The sequence below is a fragment of the Conger conger genome, chromosome 2 (genome assembly GCF_963514075.1).
Source record: "Conger conger chromosome 2, fConCon1.1, whole genome shotgun sequence".
Taxonomy (NCBI): domain Eukaryota; kingdom Metazoa; phylum Chordata; class Actinopteri; order Anguilliformes; family Congridae; genus Conger; species Conger conger.
Genome location: NC_083761.1, coordinates 9197763 through 9213534, shown reverse-complemented (window position 1 = coordinate 9213534; position 15772 = coordinate 9197763). Strand labels below are relative to the sequence as shown.

General features: G+C 47.6%; 1 protein-coding gene across 1 annotated transcript in view; it reads left to right on the top strand.

The window, feature by feature from the left end:
- Window positions 1-327: 327 nt before the first annotated feature.
- The window catches only part of rims1b (regulating synaptic membrane exocytosis 1b), a 106226-nt gene continuing 90781 nt past the window's right edge, over window positions 328-15772 (top strand). The window contains exon 1 of the mRNA XM_061232927.1: window positions 328-656. Coding sequence (XP_061088911.1) covers window positions 490-656 — 167 coding nt within the window. The 5' untranslated portion in view covers window positions 328-489. The remainder of the gene's footprint in view (window positions 657-15772) is intronic.

Genomic DNA, 15772 nt, shown 5'->3' with positions numbered 1-15772 from the left:
GGCTGCGGTCCCATTGACTGCTCCGTCTCCCTGACAGCAGTGGCATCAGCAGCGAGGAAGCAGCGAGAGAGAGCGAGGGTGTGAGAGTGAGCGAGAGAGAGAGAGAGTGGGAGAGGTTGAGAGAGCTAGGAGCGCCTCGCCGACTGCTCCTAGCCATCATCCAACACCCAAGCCCAAGTCCGGCGGCGGGGACATCTTGGATCAGCCAACTGATCTCGGTTCCTTCGGCTTGTGTCATCTCCTGGCGAAGAGATGGGCTGCCCGTAACGAGTGGTGGAGGGGAGCGGCGGGCAGGCGGGGGGTGGGGGGGAGAGAGAGAGGAGAAAAAGCCGAATAGAAACAAAAGCACAACCGTGGGTGCCCGCAACCATGAAAGGCTTGCACTGTTTGCGAGAGCTGCTGCTCTTCCCGTGGACTATGTCGTGAGGAGTGCCTTTCTTCGCTCGGATTTTCGTCAAAAAAACCTCACACGCCAAGGAGGGGTAAAAGATGTCCGCCTCTGTGGGGCCCCAAGGCGGCCCTCGCCCACCCACCGCGCCGACTTCTATGCCTGATCTGCCGGACCTCAGTCACCTCACGGAGGAGGAGAGGAAAATTATTATGGCAGTGATGGTTCGGCAGAAGGAGGAAGAGGATAAGGAAGATGCCATGTTAAAGTAAGGAAAGACGATTTATTTTCACAGACAGGACGTTATATTCCCCCATTCATAACCGAGGTGTCTGTGTCCTGGAGGCAGATCTGGCCAAACCGCCATCATATGGGCCATTTCATTTATCCTCTAGTCTACGATATAAATACACCCGCTGTTTTCCGTCAGCATTACCGTCTCACACACCCTTTCGCTAGCCTTAGCCCTTTGGCTACCTGGACATATTAGCGTGTGCGAAGGTGGCGCCAGCGGTGTGCCCTTGCTTGTAGCCCTTCCTGATAATGTACTTCTTAAATTTGGTTCCAATGAATATGACAGGTCAGTTCCCTGGAGAACAAACTCCAACATTTCCCCATAGAATCTCCTGATGAGATTTCCCCATATAGATACCTTGCTACACAGAGTCCTATGGGGTGACAGATGGTGGTGCTTTATAAACACATGTAACAGCCGATGTTTCACATACAAGGGAAGGCAAACGGCTTGCTAAGCACATCGAGTGGACACGACATGCTCTCGGCGGTCAAATCGGCCTGTTGGTAAAATAAAAATACACGGGGTCAGTAGTTGCTAACAGGTGTAACTTGGGTGGCTGTGTAGGAGGGGTGGGACAGAGGGGAAAGGAATATAGAAAATCGCATAGTAGATGGTTGGATCTCCCCACCCTTCGCTGGCACTCCCCATTCCGCTCGCCCCGATTCGCCCCCTCAGTTTAAACCAGAGGGTAAAATATCCGCTAGCCCCATGAATCACTGTAGGTCTTAGTATCGTTCCCGAAAGAAGCAGGTTATAGGCTACATGTGTGTGGACACCACATACAAATAATTGAACCTGCTGTTAACAACCGCACGGCGTATGCAAGCGGTTCTGGTGGTTATTCTAACAATGGCTGAATTCGACGGACAGCGACAACCGTATTGTGCGTGTTATTTTGTTTAGTTTTTGTTCGTTATATTTCAACGTGACTGATTCTTTTCAAGGAAATCATTCCTGTATGTGGGCTCCATATTCGCTCTTCGGCGAGCGGGGTGTGGTTGACAATTTTTGCTTGATGTAGGCCGGCACTTTCCATGTACATGTCATTGTATCGTTAGATGGTCGGTTTAAATATTAAGTGTTTTACTCCTGAACCATTAATTGAATAAAATATGTATTTTGCTACAGTTTGCTGCAGAACATGTTATTTCCTTCTTTAACCGAAGAAGGATGTGATATGCACGTAGCGTGAAGGAGCCACGTCCGGTGTTTGCTCCAACAGGAGACATTTCGTGTGAATTGTCATCGTGACGGAATGAACAGCAAGCTACGCTTTTCGTCAATCCTACGGGGTTTTCGCCCGGATTTACAACAGCAACAATAACGTAAACCAATAAAAATACAAAAGCAAGCTACGAGCAAACACAAATGATTGACAGGCTGTATTAACATAAATACATACAAAATACTTAATTTTAACCAGATTCATATCAAAATCAAATCATTACAGCGTATAAAAAACTTTTGCTTGTCTGAGCTATAACCACAGTGCTCATTGCGCCATTCTGTTGAACTGTATTTATTTTTCCGGAGTCTGGAAGTTTTCTTATTGCATTTCGCTGTTGCTATTTCCAGATCTGTGCTTGCTTCATCTCCAGGAAGCGCTATATTCAGGGCTGTTTAATTTTATATGGGGGAGCAACAGGATATGAATTCGACCAGTAAATATTGTTTCCAGACGCACACGCAGTACTACTTTATTGCTATTAGCAATCTTGAAGAGAGGCGCGCATGTTACTTTTAATGTGTTATCGATATTGCACTACAGAAATAACATCCTTTCAAGTTTTATTTTTACATGTATATTAATATTATATGAAGTATTTATAGTTTCCTATTATTAAACTACAGTGTGTGCCAACAGCACATCAATGAATGGTTTTCGGGAGATAATGTATATGTAGCCTAATCAGTTCGTACTGTATATAAACATGACAGACAATTATTTATGTGGTAGCCCCGGTTTCCGTTTGTATGGATATAGGCAGTATGTACTTTTGAGTAGAGAGATTTAAGACGCCCATTTAATCCACACATCCATGAAAACACGTACATATCTCAATAAACACTCTCTGTAAACACTTTAACATCCAAAAAGTACTGTTTGATTATATTGCTCTCATCTCTGGAGAGAGAGAGAGAGAGAGAGAGAGAGAGAGAGAGAGAATAGGTTATAAGGATCATGAACTTTTGCAGAGTTAAAGGCAGTAGCAGCCATCACCATTGCAAATTTGGTTCTACTTTCTTTGAAAAAAGGAAGGGTTCCGGAAGAGTTCTTTGGCTTGATCCCATAGGGGAACTCTTTTTAGTTCTTTATGGAACCCTCTCTCATGGGTGTGAAGTGTGAAAACTCCCATACAACGAATTACGGGGTTCCTATTGGAACCATTCATAGCATTGGCATATGGGACAAGGGCCGGTGTCCCTGTGCACCATTACTTTGGGGGGTACTGAACAAAAAAGAAGAATGAAAACCCACGCGTTGCGTCCGTGATAGCTGGCTTCACGAGCATCGGCACTGCCCCCCCCCCTCCCGGTCTGAAACATGGCCCAGGGCGAGCTGAGCCTGGCCATGTGGATGAAATCCCCGTGATCACTGAACCCAAAGCAGCCCGGGCCTACTGTACGTACTGTAACTAAGCACAGAAGCCCCCGATCAGCCCCGATGAGGCTGAGCAAACACAGGGCTGGGAAGCATGGCCCTCTGGCAGCTGCTCCTGGGAACTCAGCAACTGGTCTCCGTGAGCTGATCTGCCCCTCTCTTCCTCCTCCTCCTCCTCCTCCTCCGCCGTGCAGTGAGAGCCAGAGGCGGCCTAGCTGGCCTTCAGGCCTGGGTGTGGGGTTAATGATTACCCAGGACTGAAGGCCTTGGGAAGCAAGCAGCTGTTCCAGCATCAAGGCCTCCGCTGGACAATGGGGTCCAAGGCTCTCAGTGTTCCCCCTCCTTCTCTAAACTCTGTGCCCTCTCAGAAAAAATGTGCCTAAAAAGGTACAAAAGCTTGTCGCTGGGGTAATGCCCAATAGGTGCAGAGAATTGTACCCCTAGCCATGGGTTTAATAATTCATTTCTACCTTTTTGTTCTCAAAAGCACTTATTAGTAGCCAAAGAACATTATTGGACCTTTCATGGTCCATTCAGGAACTTTGTTCCTTAAAGAACAAAAATACACACTCCACTGTGCCTTAATCTCTCAGAGTGTGTGCAACATCCTTGTTTTGAGCATGTTTGATCGGTTAGGGTTTTAAGGTTTAAGTGGCTATGAGTCTTGCCACCCCAACACTCATCATAGGTACCTGTAAATGTCAAAATATTATATTGGGAAAAAACTCAGATTGTAGTTTGTCCATCTCAAGGCATCATAAGATTTTGGTCCTTCTGATCTTCGCAGTGCGATAAAGCCGTGATATTTCTAAATGCAATCCTCTACTGATCACGACTTCCGGCGACTTTGCGGGCAGGTGTCCCTTTTTCCACCCTTTCATTGCGTGACATTTCCACTTTTGGGCCCCTGCAGTGGAACGTATTTCAGCTGTGAAAAGGCCTCACCTTTTCCGAGACCCGGTGAGCAGCGTTTTACTGGCACATTCAAACACCCGTCAAAGGCTCTCACCTGTCAGAGTGCCACTGAATTTTTAGGTTTGTGCTTCGAGCGAGTCAGTCCTCCAGCGACACCCGTAGGGGGGGAGGGAGTGCATCCAGGGCAGATGAAGTCTGAGAGCATGTGAGGACAAGGGAAGGGGGGGGGGGGGGGGTACATTGTACGGTGGCTGGCCAGGTACATTCGTGTCTGCTACTGCATCATGCGACAGTTTAGCCCTGGATTCTGGATTTCACTTGGGTTGCCAACTTGCAGGTTTCTCCCATTCGCTTTTTCAACCGCAGTGCCCCACATTCTACCTCCTAATGCCCAGAGCAGCTAACCCCAGACTGCTAATAAGTGTGAGTCAGTAGTCCAGATGGCACATAACTTAAAGTCTTCGTTATGAGATTTTACATGGTGGTGTATACAATAATAATACCTTTCTTTTATATAGTGGTTTTCTCAGACCCAAGGTTGCAGTACAAAAACATAAAACAATTAAAATGCAGAGAAAAAAATACAGAGAAAAAAAAAGCAAAAGCAAGAATAAGTCAGGTCAAATGAGAGACATAGTATGCAGGCACTAACATAACATGGAACAGCAGAAGACGAGAGATGAAAGTTGAAGGAGGGAAAATATGTGAAGAAAGGGTATAAGTATGGTAGTGCTAGAGGAAGAGGTGAGTCCTGAGTTTGGTTTTGGAGGAGGGGAGACTAGTACATTCACTGGTGTTGGGGTAAGGTGTTCCTTGTGGGGGCAGTGGCACGAAATGATCATGGTGGTATATGCAGGAAATGACATCACGTGAAGTGAATGAACAGGAGTAGGATGTCTCAGTGTGATGGACAACTGGAGGAACCAATGGCAGTGGCAGCAGTCCCTGCTCTTCCTGTCAGAGCTGCGGGCCACGCCCACACCTGGTAGCCAGATAACCCTTGGAGGACACCGTCAGTGCCCACTAAAACAGGGGTTTACAACTCCAGTCCTGGAGGGCCGCAGTGTCTGCTGGTTTCTGTTTTGTTTCAGCACTTGATTGATTAATGTCTTTTATCGGCTAAAGAGTCCACACACCTTGTTCTCAAGGCCTTAATTGGCTGCCAAATACCTGCAGACACTGTGGCCCTAGAGTTCTAACAGGTGGGTGCCACCAGAAGGCCGTACAAACCGTCCCCTGTGGGAGATCAACCATCCCACGCAGGACACAGAACTAGGGCAGATGTCCGCTGGGATCCCAAAAACGCCTCTCTGCGGTGTTGCCGAATGAACGAGCACACAGACTCTAACTAGAGTGAGACGATACGGAACCACAGAAACGCTTACTTGTCTCAGCAGTTTTTCGAGTAGCACACACGTTGGGCGAGTAGACAACGGGTCCCATTTGTTCACATCTTCCTGTGTGTGGGACTCAGTTTCCTCATACGAACCTGGAGCCTCGGGCACTCGAATACTTCAGAGCCCAAATGGCGGAATAGGGGAAAGCCATCCCAATGCGATCTATTATGCGGCGTGTCTTCTACTGCTGGGGACGGCTTGGCTTTCCCTAAATGCCACAGAGCTGATCGTTTAAAGGCCGGAGCCTGACTAGGCATGTGGGATTTCATGTGGGTCCTTGGTGTATTCCGCAGCGTTCGGTATTTGTCAGCGTTTTTTTGGGTGGTTTTCGTCTCCGTTTAGAGACTCCCTGATACACTGTGTCACAGACAGGCCTGGGGGACGTGGGCATCCGGGAGGAAGGATGAGAAATGAAGGCAGCTTTCTCTCCTTTCGCTCCTGATCCATCGTTCCCCACTTCTAGTCCCTCAATTCACTGCGGGCGCATGTTACTGCAGAGGGAGCAGCCCTTCTCCAGCTAAATACGCTAGCCCCTCAGGCATTATATATTAGAAACATTAGTAATAACACAATATTACTCTTAAAAATGCACATAACACACACTGATAATAACAACAAGACTAATAGTTATAGCAGTCGTTGCAGTAGTACAGTAGTAGCAGCAGTAGAAATAGGTAATGCTAATATTACTCCTAATAAACATAATGCACATACTACTGCTAATAATAATAAAAATCTTATTAATTATTATTGTCACGATCCAAACATTAATAATTCCCTCATTCTTTACCAATAATGTGTACTGGATAGGGAGTGAAAGTATCATTCACAGTGGCATGGGGCATACAGGGATGCTCTCCTTATGTTTGCCTGATGGGAATAAGGGGCAGCCTGTAGCCTAGCGGCTAAGGTACATGACTGGGCCTCGGAAGGTTTTTGGTTCAAGCCCGGCGTAGCCACAGTAAGATCAGTACAGCTGAGCAAGACCCATAACCCCACATTGCTCCAGGGGGGATTGTCCCCTGCTTAGCCTAATCAACTGTCAGTCACTTTGGATAAAAGTGTCAGCTAAACAACTGTACGGCATTGCTGTTTTTGCTGGAGTCATACATGGCCCTGGTTTAGAGGTGTTTCTCTGGTCAGGGTTTCGGAGAGAGGTTTTTGTTGGAGTCATACATGGCCCTGGTTTAGAGGTGTTTCTCTGGTCAGGGTTTCAGAGAGAGGTTTTTGCTGGAGTCATACATGGTCCTGGTTTAGAGGTTTTTCTCCGGTCAGGGTTTCAGAGAGAGGTTTTTGCTGGAGTCATACATGGCCCTGGTTTAGAGGTGTTTCTCTGGTCAGGGTTTCAGAGAGAGGTTTTTTGCTGGAGTCATACATGGCCCTGGTTTAGAGGTGTTTCTCTGGTCAGGGTTTCAGAGAGAGGTTTTTTGCTGGAGTCATACATGGCCCTGGTTTAGAGGTGTTTCTCTGGTCAGGGTTTCAGAGAGAGGTTTTTTGCTGGAGTCATACATGGCCCTGGTTTAGAGGTGTTTCTCTGGTCAGGGTTTCGGAGAGAGGGGTCGAGCCACGTGTCCGCACAGCTCTGCTCCACGGAGCGCGTACCCCTCCCGCATGCTTCACAGAGGCGCCGCTGTCTGCGTTTAGCAACATGTGGAGCGAAGGGCTTGTGTTTGCTGTGGGTAGCGGGCAGAACGGACAGCTGTGCTAGACGGAGGGAGCCGAGGCTCTACGCTGCACTGCGCTGCTGAGTTACGGAGATAGAAATCCCACAGAGGAAACACCGCGCGGCTTGTTAAGAAAGCCTCCAGCAGAACAGCTTTGGCAAATTAAAATTCCTCCGTACGCCCCTCTGTGGGCCTTATCTGGGTTGCATTTCTGTCGCGTCACCTGTTCCACGAAGTAGGATTCACTGATAGCTGCACTAAGTAAAACCCGGACCTCGCCCAAATCCGGAACATGGACTGAAGTAAACAGAGCTGTTCCGGGTTTTTACTTTTTACAGCTATCTGGCTAACTCGGTTAGTAGGAGAAAGAGGAGAAATGAGTAAGTGAAAATGTGTTATTGCATTTCAATGAGCTGGAGAGCGTTCTCGTATACTCCCAGCAACCCTGCCTCCTGGACAGGGCCCTGGTCTCCTTGGACTTTTGGGAAGACTGGAAACATTTTCATTTTGTTAAAAGTGTCTGGGAATATAATAGGGCAAGTGAAGATGGTGGCTTACCTGTTGTAGGCTGCTGCTTGTCACTGTGCAGAACATCACTACAGTGCATATCTACACAATGGGCACCAGTGTAATAGGAGTTAGTGTTAAGTGTGCGTTTTATGGGTCTTGAGTGTAAAAATAGGTGGAAAATCCAGTAAAATTCCTGCCATGTGTTTCCTCCACCCATGAACTCAACCAGCATGACTTAGTTCTACCTCCAGGCTGAGGAATTGTGTTAGAGAGCAAATCCAGGCAATTTGAACAAAATACAGGGGAGGACACTTGACTTTCTGACCCCTGGACTTTCCTCCTCTGAGTGTAAAGAACGTTGAAGTGCTGATTGTCAGTGTTATGGGCGTTAGTGTTGACTATCAGAGTAAGTGTTATAAGTGTATTGGGACTCTGAATACTAAGTATCAGTGTACTAACAGAACCGTGTGTTGGGTATTAGTGCTCTTTATAGCAGTGCTTCTGACTGCCTAGCAGCGGTTTCTAGCATCTGGCAATTTGCATAAAACCCCGTTTCAAAGAGCAGCACTGCAGAAGAGCGTTTTCATTGACGGAAAACCGTTTCCTAGAGATGCACACGGGGCGAGCGGGAAGCCTCGCTCGTTAAGACGCGGCTTTTCTGGTCAGGACGGAGCGTCAGCGCGAGTGTCGGTCTGAGTCACGGAGAGAGCGGACGGTAAAATGGAAAGGCCGTTCATTTCCTCTGTAGCGCTATGTCCGGCCCCGGTGCTTAAATAGACAGGTTCGCTCCAGCTGCACACTGTTTGTATTCTCCCCCGGTGCTTTTAAAAAGCAGCAGTGTGGCCAAATTACATCTCTCAGCTGTGTGTAGAAATTACTCATATTTGGTGCTATGAGGCTAAATTATCTGTAAAAAAAGAAAAAGAAAAATGGCCCTCCTTGCTGGCCGAGTTTTGTTTTTAATGATTTAAAATTATTTTTCATCAGTTATAGCGTTTTTAGTGTTATTGATTTTGTTTGTAGGTGTTTATATGTTTTATGAATAAAAAACTGTGGTTAATGATTAGGTATTACTTGGCTGGGCACATTACAGGCCAGGAAAGCTTGCTGAATTTGAATTGGAATAGATTCTCCTGAGCTGATTTCTAAACACTCATTAAAACGCTTTGGTCTCATCCCTTAGATCTGTGGGCTGTTCTCTGGGCTGGTACAGAGCCTGGTTTAGCAGAAAAACAGTTTTGTTGCTGTTCTCTTCGCCCTGATCAGTGATCCCAAATGAAATGACTTTAGGGAACTGGTGACACTTACAGTACTCTGTTTGTTTCTTGTTCAGCTGGCTTCTTGCTCATGAAGTCATTTGTATCGTTGCTGTAAAATTCAGCTATACCAGCTGGTCATGAGCTGGTCTTGCTGGGTATATGCTGGTCAACCAACACAGCCAAGCTGGTCATAAAACTGGTCTAGCTGGGTATGAGCTGGTCAACCAGCTACCTGCTGGTTCAAAACATACACTCAGTGAGCACTTTATTAGGTAGACCTGTACACCAGCTTGTTCATGCAAATATTTAATCATTACATTACAAGGCATTTAGCAGACGCTCTTATCCAGAGCAACGTACAACAAAATGCAGATCAAACACAAGTACAAGTGCGAAGAGGACCTGAGAGGACAGTACAGTTCCGAGTCCGAGTCAGCCAATCATTTGGGAACAACTAATTGTGTAAAAGCATGCAGACTTGTCAAGAGGTTCAGCTGTTTTTCAGACCAAATGTCACACACAATGCATCAAACCTCAAAGTTGTAGGGCTACAGCAGCAGAAGACTTAAGAAGTCTAAAAAAAATAAGTAAATAAATACCTAATAAAGTGCTCACTGAGTGTAGGTTGTTTTTCCTCAGCAGGGATTATACGCGGTACATCAAAACGTGGGCCAAAACATCGCTGATCAATCACCAATTAAAGCCAGGCTTGAAGTGGAGTGACTGTGTGCTGCCATCTCCTCTCTGTTAGCTTTGTGGAGACAAGCGAATAAATCTGTTACAGTTGGGAGACAGGCCTGGCATCTCTTATGCATGGCTCCGTTTCTGCTCTCTTTGTTGTATTCAGAATGATGACCTGTCTTCCACCCACTTAGTGTTCCTGTGCAGCGATGCACATATACCACAGTCTGTTTTATCTTACCCTGCAGGTCTTCTCTGTGTGTGCATCCTCACCGAATGTGATCAAAATAACCATGCGTCCAATATCCACAGGTGAAGAACCCAACATGTGAAGAGGACACATGTGGAGTATGGAAATAATCCCTCTTCTGGGATGAGAGGAGGAAAAGCAAATTTCACATGTTTTTTTTTTGTACGGGCACTGACTTCAGATAGTGGGTGCGTACTAGTTCCAGTGTGTACTGAATGTGTGTGTGTGTGTTTGTGTGTGTGTGTGTGTGTGTGTGTGTCTCTGCATGTCCTACACACACATAGAGTCCCCCTATGCTTGTTGCGTCAGTATGTGAAGGCCCTGATTACGCCTTTGTGCATTTTTTACCCCATTATTACTCCTGCCGTTGCGGCGGGATTAACAGCCGTTAATAACGTGGCGTTATAGGACAGTTTCCATAAATAAACCCCCTTCCTCAGCACTGAGGGCTGCTGGAGAGAGGGGGCGTCTGTAGGCCCGCTCCAGCTCCTGCTCGCCCCCGCCGCCCCGCTGGCCCCGCACTGCCTCCCCCTGGCCTGGCTGGCCCTGCCCTGCTGACCCCCCCCCCCTACCCCGCTGGCCCCGCCCTGCTGCCCCCCCGCCCTGCTGCCCCCCCCTGCCCCGTGTCTCAGACTGAGACCTGCACATCCTCCCCCTGCAGACATGACCATATGCAACGCTGCTGAAATATCGATGGCGGTTGTGAGCTGTAGGCTCCCCCTGTCTGCAGGGCAGGGTAGTGCAGGGACAGGGCAGGAAGATGGACGCTCCTGAGGGAATACTGTGGATGAGAGGCAGGGGCGGCCCCCAAGGGCACGGGTGTGGCCCTCTGCGATTAGGCCACGGCCTCTGTGGGTCACAGGGCACATTTGAGGACTGTTGGTGAATTTATTTATTTCTTGTGTATACTCTTGTAAGGACCTATGTCTTGTTGTATAAACGGGACATGTTTAAGGACCCTATCTTGTGTGTTCCCTTGTAGGACCTCCAAATATATTTTTGTGTGTCTGTTTCTCAGAGTTAGTTCTTTGTCATTGAGAAGGCTTGAGCAATGGACACTGTGAGTAAACCAGCCAGTTTACCCAATAAGCAATTAGATTAAAGTTCTAAAATACTCAGGTTCAAGTACAACAAATTTAGAAACAGTGTTTGTTTTGGTAGCTACAGTATGGGCAGTGATGCATTTGGGGCCCGTTTGTTAATCTGCATCCACGACTGTTCACGTGGAAACTCAGAATCCGTCTGAACAGAATGAATGAGCGGGTGCCGGGAATCTGGCGCAAAGTGTCGAGTGACGTGGCAGTGAACGAGGTGCTCCGTTTCCACAGTGCAGGTTTTCCGTAATCTAGCGCTCACCGTTCCCACCCGGAGGGCATTTCCTGTTCAATATCCTGCCGAGAAAAAACAACAACGGAAAAAACCCCCCCCCGAAAAAAAACACGCAGAGAGGCAGCAGACGATCGCTGTGTCTCTCACCGGAGCATCGATCTTTTAAAAGCCGCTCTGCTCGGCCCCGCCCACCCTGCACCGCGTGCCGGCCTCTCATTGGCTGTCGCCGTGGCTACATGGCCCATTTCCCAGCTCTGGTGTAGAGTGTCCGGCCCACCCTCCCCTGAAGGGCAGTGCAGGCAGGAAGTGGTCTGTAATGGAGGCTTCGGCCGCAGGTTTTACATGATCTCGGGCCCGGCCCAGAAATGCTCACACATTTTGGGGGGAAAGCAACTGTGCTGGCTTTCCAGGCTCTTAGATGGTGAAATTGTATATTTTTAAACTGAAAGTATGAGAAATTTCTATATTCTTTGGGAAATAGTTCACTGGTGGAATCTCCCTGCTTAATGAGTAATTTCTCTGGAGATTTTCTTTTCTTATTTTCACAAAATGCTTACACACTCTCCATTCTCTCGCTCTCTCTCGCTCTCTGTATGTGTGGATACACTTTGAAGACATTGTATTTGTATTTATTTGTATGTAGGTGCTAAAGGTACAAAGAACCTATTTCCTGTTGTATAATAAACAGGACATACGTATATAAGGACCCTATCTTGCGTGTTCCCTTGTAGGACCTCCAAAAATATTTGTATCGTTGCTCCATTTCTCCGGGTTGGTTCTTTGTGATTGAGAAGGCTTGCGAATCAGAAAATGTGAGTAAACCAGCCAGTGCACCCACTGAAAATAAACAACTGTATTCAAATTCAAAATTCAAAAACACTCGCATTCAAGTTCAATTGTTTGAGCCGCCGTTTGTTTGGGTGGGTACAGTACGGGTAGCCTGCAGACTGGGCACTCGTGATGATTGATGGACTGTTTTGGCTCCCTGTCGTGACGCTCAAAGGGTACCCCTGATCACCTGTGACAGTGCGGGTCTGTGCCCGGGACTGAAATGAAGGGGTGACAGAGATGCAGTTTGGCGTTTCGTCAGGCAGGTTGGGCTCGGTCAGCATCCGCAGGACACGTGTGCCAGGGCGCGCGCGAAAGAAACACGCCACCCTAGATCCCTCTCCCTCTTCAACATCCATTCACTTTTCCTACTTCTTCACTGCGAATCCCTCTGATAGCGATTTCTGTCTCTCACAGTGGCACGGTGCCGCACTTCAAACTGTGAGAAAAGAGAATTATCCTTGTTTCTTTCCCTTTGAAACGCGGAGCCTCGCTGAAGGGAGATGGAGATCTGACGCCAGCTCTTCCTCGTGTCTCTGTCTGTCTGTTTGAGATTTCCTCACAGGAAGGAGAATTTTGATCTCTTCCTCTTTCAGGTCAGCTGGCAGACTCTCCGTGGGCTTCGAGTCGGGCCTGTCTGCACGCGCCTGCACGCGTGTGTGCGCCCTGCTGTAAAAATAATCCTATGCCAGCTTCAACAGCTTGAAAATTGAGCTGGTTATAAACTGGTCTGGCTGGATATGAGCTGGTCAAGCTGGCTATAAGCCGGTCTAGCTGGATATTAGCTGGTCAAGCTGGCTATAAGCCGGTCTAGCTGGCTATGAGCTGGTCAAGCTGGTTATGTGCTGGTCTAGCTGGGTATGAGCTGGTCAAACTAGTTATTAGCTGCTCTAGCTGGATATTAGCTGCTCTTCCAGCATGGCCAAGCTGGTCATAAAGCTGGTCTACATGGGTATGAACTGGTCAACCAGCTTGTGCAGGTCCTCTAGATTGTCTGAGCTGGTAGCTGGTTGACCATAGCTCAAACATAGCTGGTCAAACCATGTCAAGCTGGGAGCTGGTCTGAACTGGTCAACCAGCTAAACCATGTTGAGCTGGGAGCTGGTCTGAAATGGTCAACCAGCTACCAGCTGTTTTAGAAGGTAGCTTGAGCTGTTTTCAGCAGGGCAGCGGCTGCAGTCAGCTGCAGTCAGAGCCCTGGGTAATCGGAAGGAGCAGGAGGCCAACCAGGTTAATGTGACTGTCAAAGACCAACGCCCTTAGCTCAGCACAACACAAACAAACAGAAACAAGAAAGGAAAACAGCCAGACGTTGGTCAGCAAACACTCAGTGGCCAGCCTGGGGGGGTTTCTGCACTCTAGGAGGCCCAGACCTCCATCACCACTCCCAAAATAAGAGGAAGGCTCAACTGGGACATACAATGTCTGCATGATATGAGAAAAATTTGTGAAATGGCAAGGCATTGCCACTATCAGGGGGATCCATTTCATTTTAATTCCTGCAGTTTGTGAAACTAAACAAAAAATTATTATATTAGTTATTATTTAAAAATGAACCTTGTGAGCATTTCTTGCAGCTCAGACTGAATTTCAGTTCACTACCTGGGTTAGCCGTATTTAAAAGGACCTGAACCCGATACCCTGAAACGTGGTCGGAGTTGCACCCCTGGCCGATCCCATAACCCAGAATCCCCCTGTGCCACAGCAGGTCCCCGCAGGGGAGCAGCTGAGGTGAGGAGGCGGCCTGCGGAGGGGGGGGGGGGGGGGGGTGTCAGGGGTGTTTTCGGGTGTCAGGGGAGGTGAAAACTACCGCTCCTCTCCCGAGTCTCTCTGAATGCGTGTATATTTGTCAGGATCCTCCTCGCAAAAACAAACACAATGCCTGGCAGAGACTGTGAGTTTTCGCCCCCCACTGGAGATTCCAGCCTGCCAGCCCTTTAGCAGCTAGCTAACGTGCTAACATGCTTCATGATTATCTTCTGCTTCGCACTTCGACCAGAGGAACCGTCAGCGCCATCGGGTGTGTCCAAGTGGCGAAGACGTTTGCACACTGAGGTCCTTCAGTTTACTGTAACTCGTCCTCAAAGGTCTGGATACAAATAAATATTTGCCAGCGTTGTCTTTCTGTGAGAATAAACAAAATCAGTCTTAGCAGAGCCAAGGGTTTGAAGGTTTCTTGGGGGGGAGAAGTTAACACTGAATTATGGATCAGGGCTGAAAATAGATTCGCACTTGGAAGCAGTTCCTGAAATATTTAAATATTCACTTCGCTGGCTGCTGTTGATGTTCTATTTCTGTTTTTTTTTTCATTTACATTTTTGCCATTAATTTCAATGTGTTAATTGGAAGTGCATATGAAAAGCGCATTTATAGAAATATGTGTGTGTGTGTGTGTGTGTGTGTGTGTGCCCAGGCCACAAGAGAGAGACAGAGAGAGAGAGAGAGAGAGAGTGTATGATGGAGTAATGAGGGTTAATGAACTGTGCGAATCTGTTCAAAGGCACTATTTAACACTGGTGTGAGAACTCTTCTGTACAAAGCTGACTGCAGTATACAGAGTCTGCTAAGTGGGACTCACACAAAAATTCACCTTATTACAGCCGGGGTAGCTAGGGCAGCTGGGGCAGCTGGGGCAGCTAGGGCAGTTGGGGCAGCTGGGGCAGTTGGGGCAGGCTGAAATTAGCGGCTGATTTCTTTCTGACTTGCAGAAAATGCACAAGTGCTGATGTATGCCTGGGCTCACTTAGTTGTATTTATTAGACTTTTGATATCGCACTTATGCTTTTAATTAGCACAGCTCTGAGTCAGCCATGTGTGTCTGAATGGCCTGGAGGAGCAGAGAGAGAGAGGAGGGGGGTGAAAGATAGAGAGGGAGAGGGAGAGATAGGGGGAGAGGGAGATAGATAGGAGGGAGAATGAAAGAGAGAGAGAGAGACAGGAAGAGGGAGAGAGAGTGAAGTAGAGAGATGGAGACAGAGAGAACAAGGTAGAGAGACAGAGAGAGGGAGATCGAGAGCTAGGTAGAGAGAGATAGGAAGAGGGAGTGAGACAGTGCAACAGAAAGATAGGTTGAGAGAGGGTGAGGAAGAGAGACAGACAGAGAGAGCGATAGGGAAACAGAGAGAGAGAGAGTGACAGAGAGGGAGATGGATTTCTCTGTGTTTCGGGAGGTTTGCTGTGTGTGCTGTCTCCTCGGGATTCGCGGGGTATCAGGTGTGTGTCGCTGCCGTCTGAGACTGGCCTCAGTGTGTGGCACATTCTGCACTGTGAGCTGCTTTCTGCGCTGATTAAATTATCGCACGGCAAACACTTTTAAAAGTTACCGTCTTACCGCTGGGACCTCGACCCTTTGTACCCCTACAGATTAACTGGACCTGGGCCAGGCTTTAGTTTGTTGGCACATGAATGTGTGTGCGCACGTGTGTGTGTTTGTGTGTGTGTGTGTGTGTTTGGTTACTGTATATGTGTGTTCGAGCATGTGCGAATACTGAAAGCTTTCTTATACCTGCTTTCTTGTACCACTAAGTATGTGATTGAATGTACCTGGCAAATCAAAAACAGCTGACTGTGAAATTACTTTTGGTCCGGTAAAATTGGGGGACTATGTATAAAGAGGGATGTAATTCCTACGCCAATCACTTGATATGGATA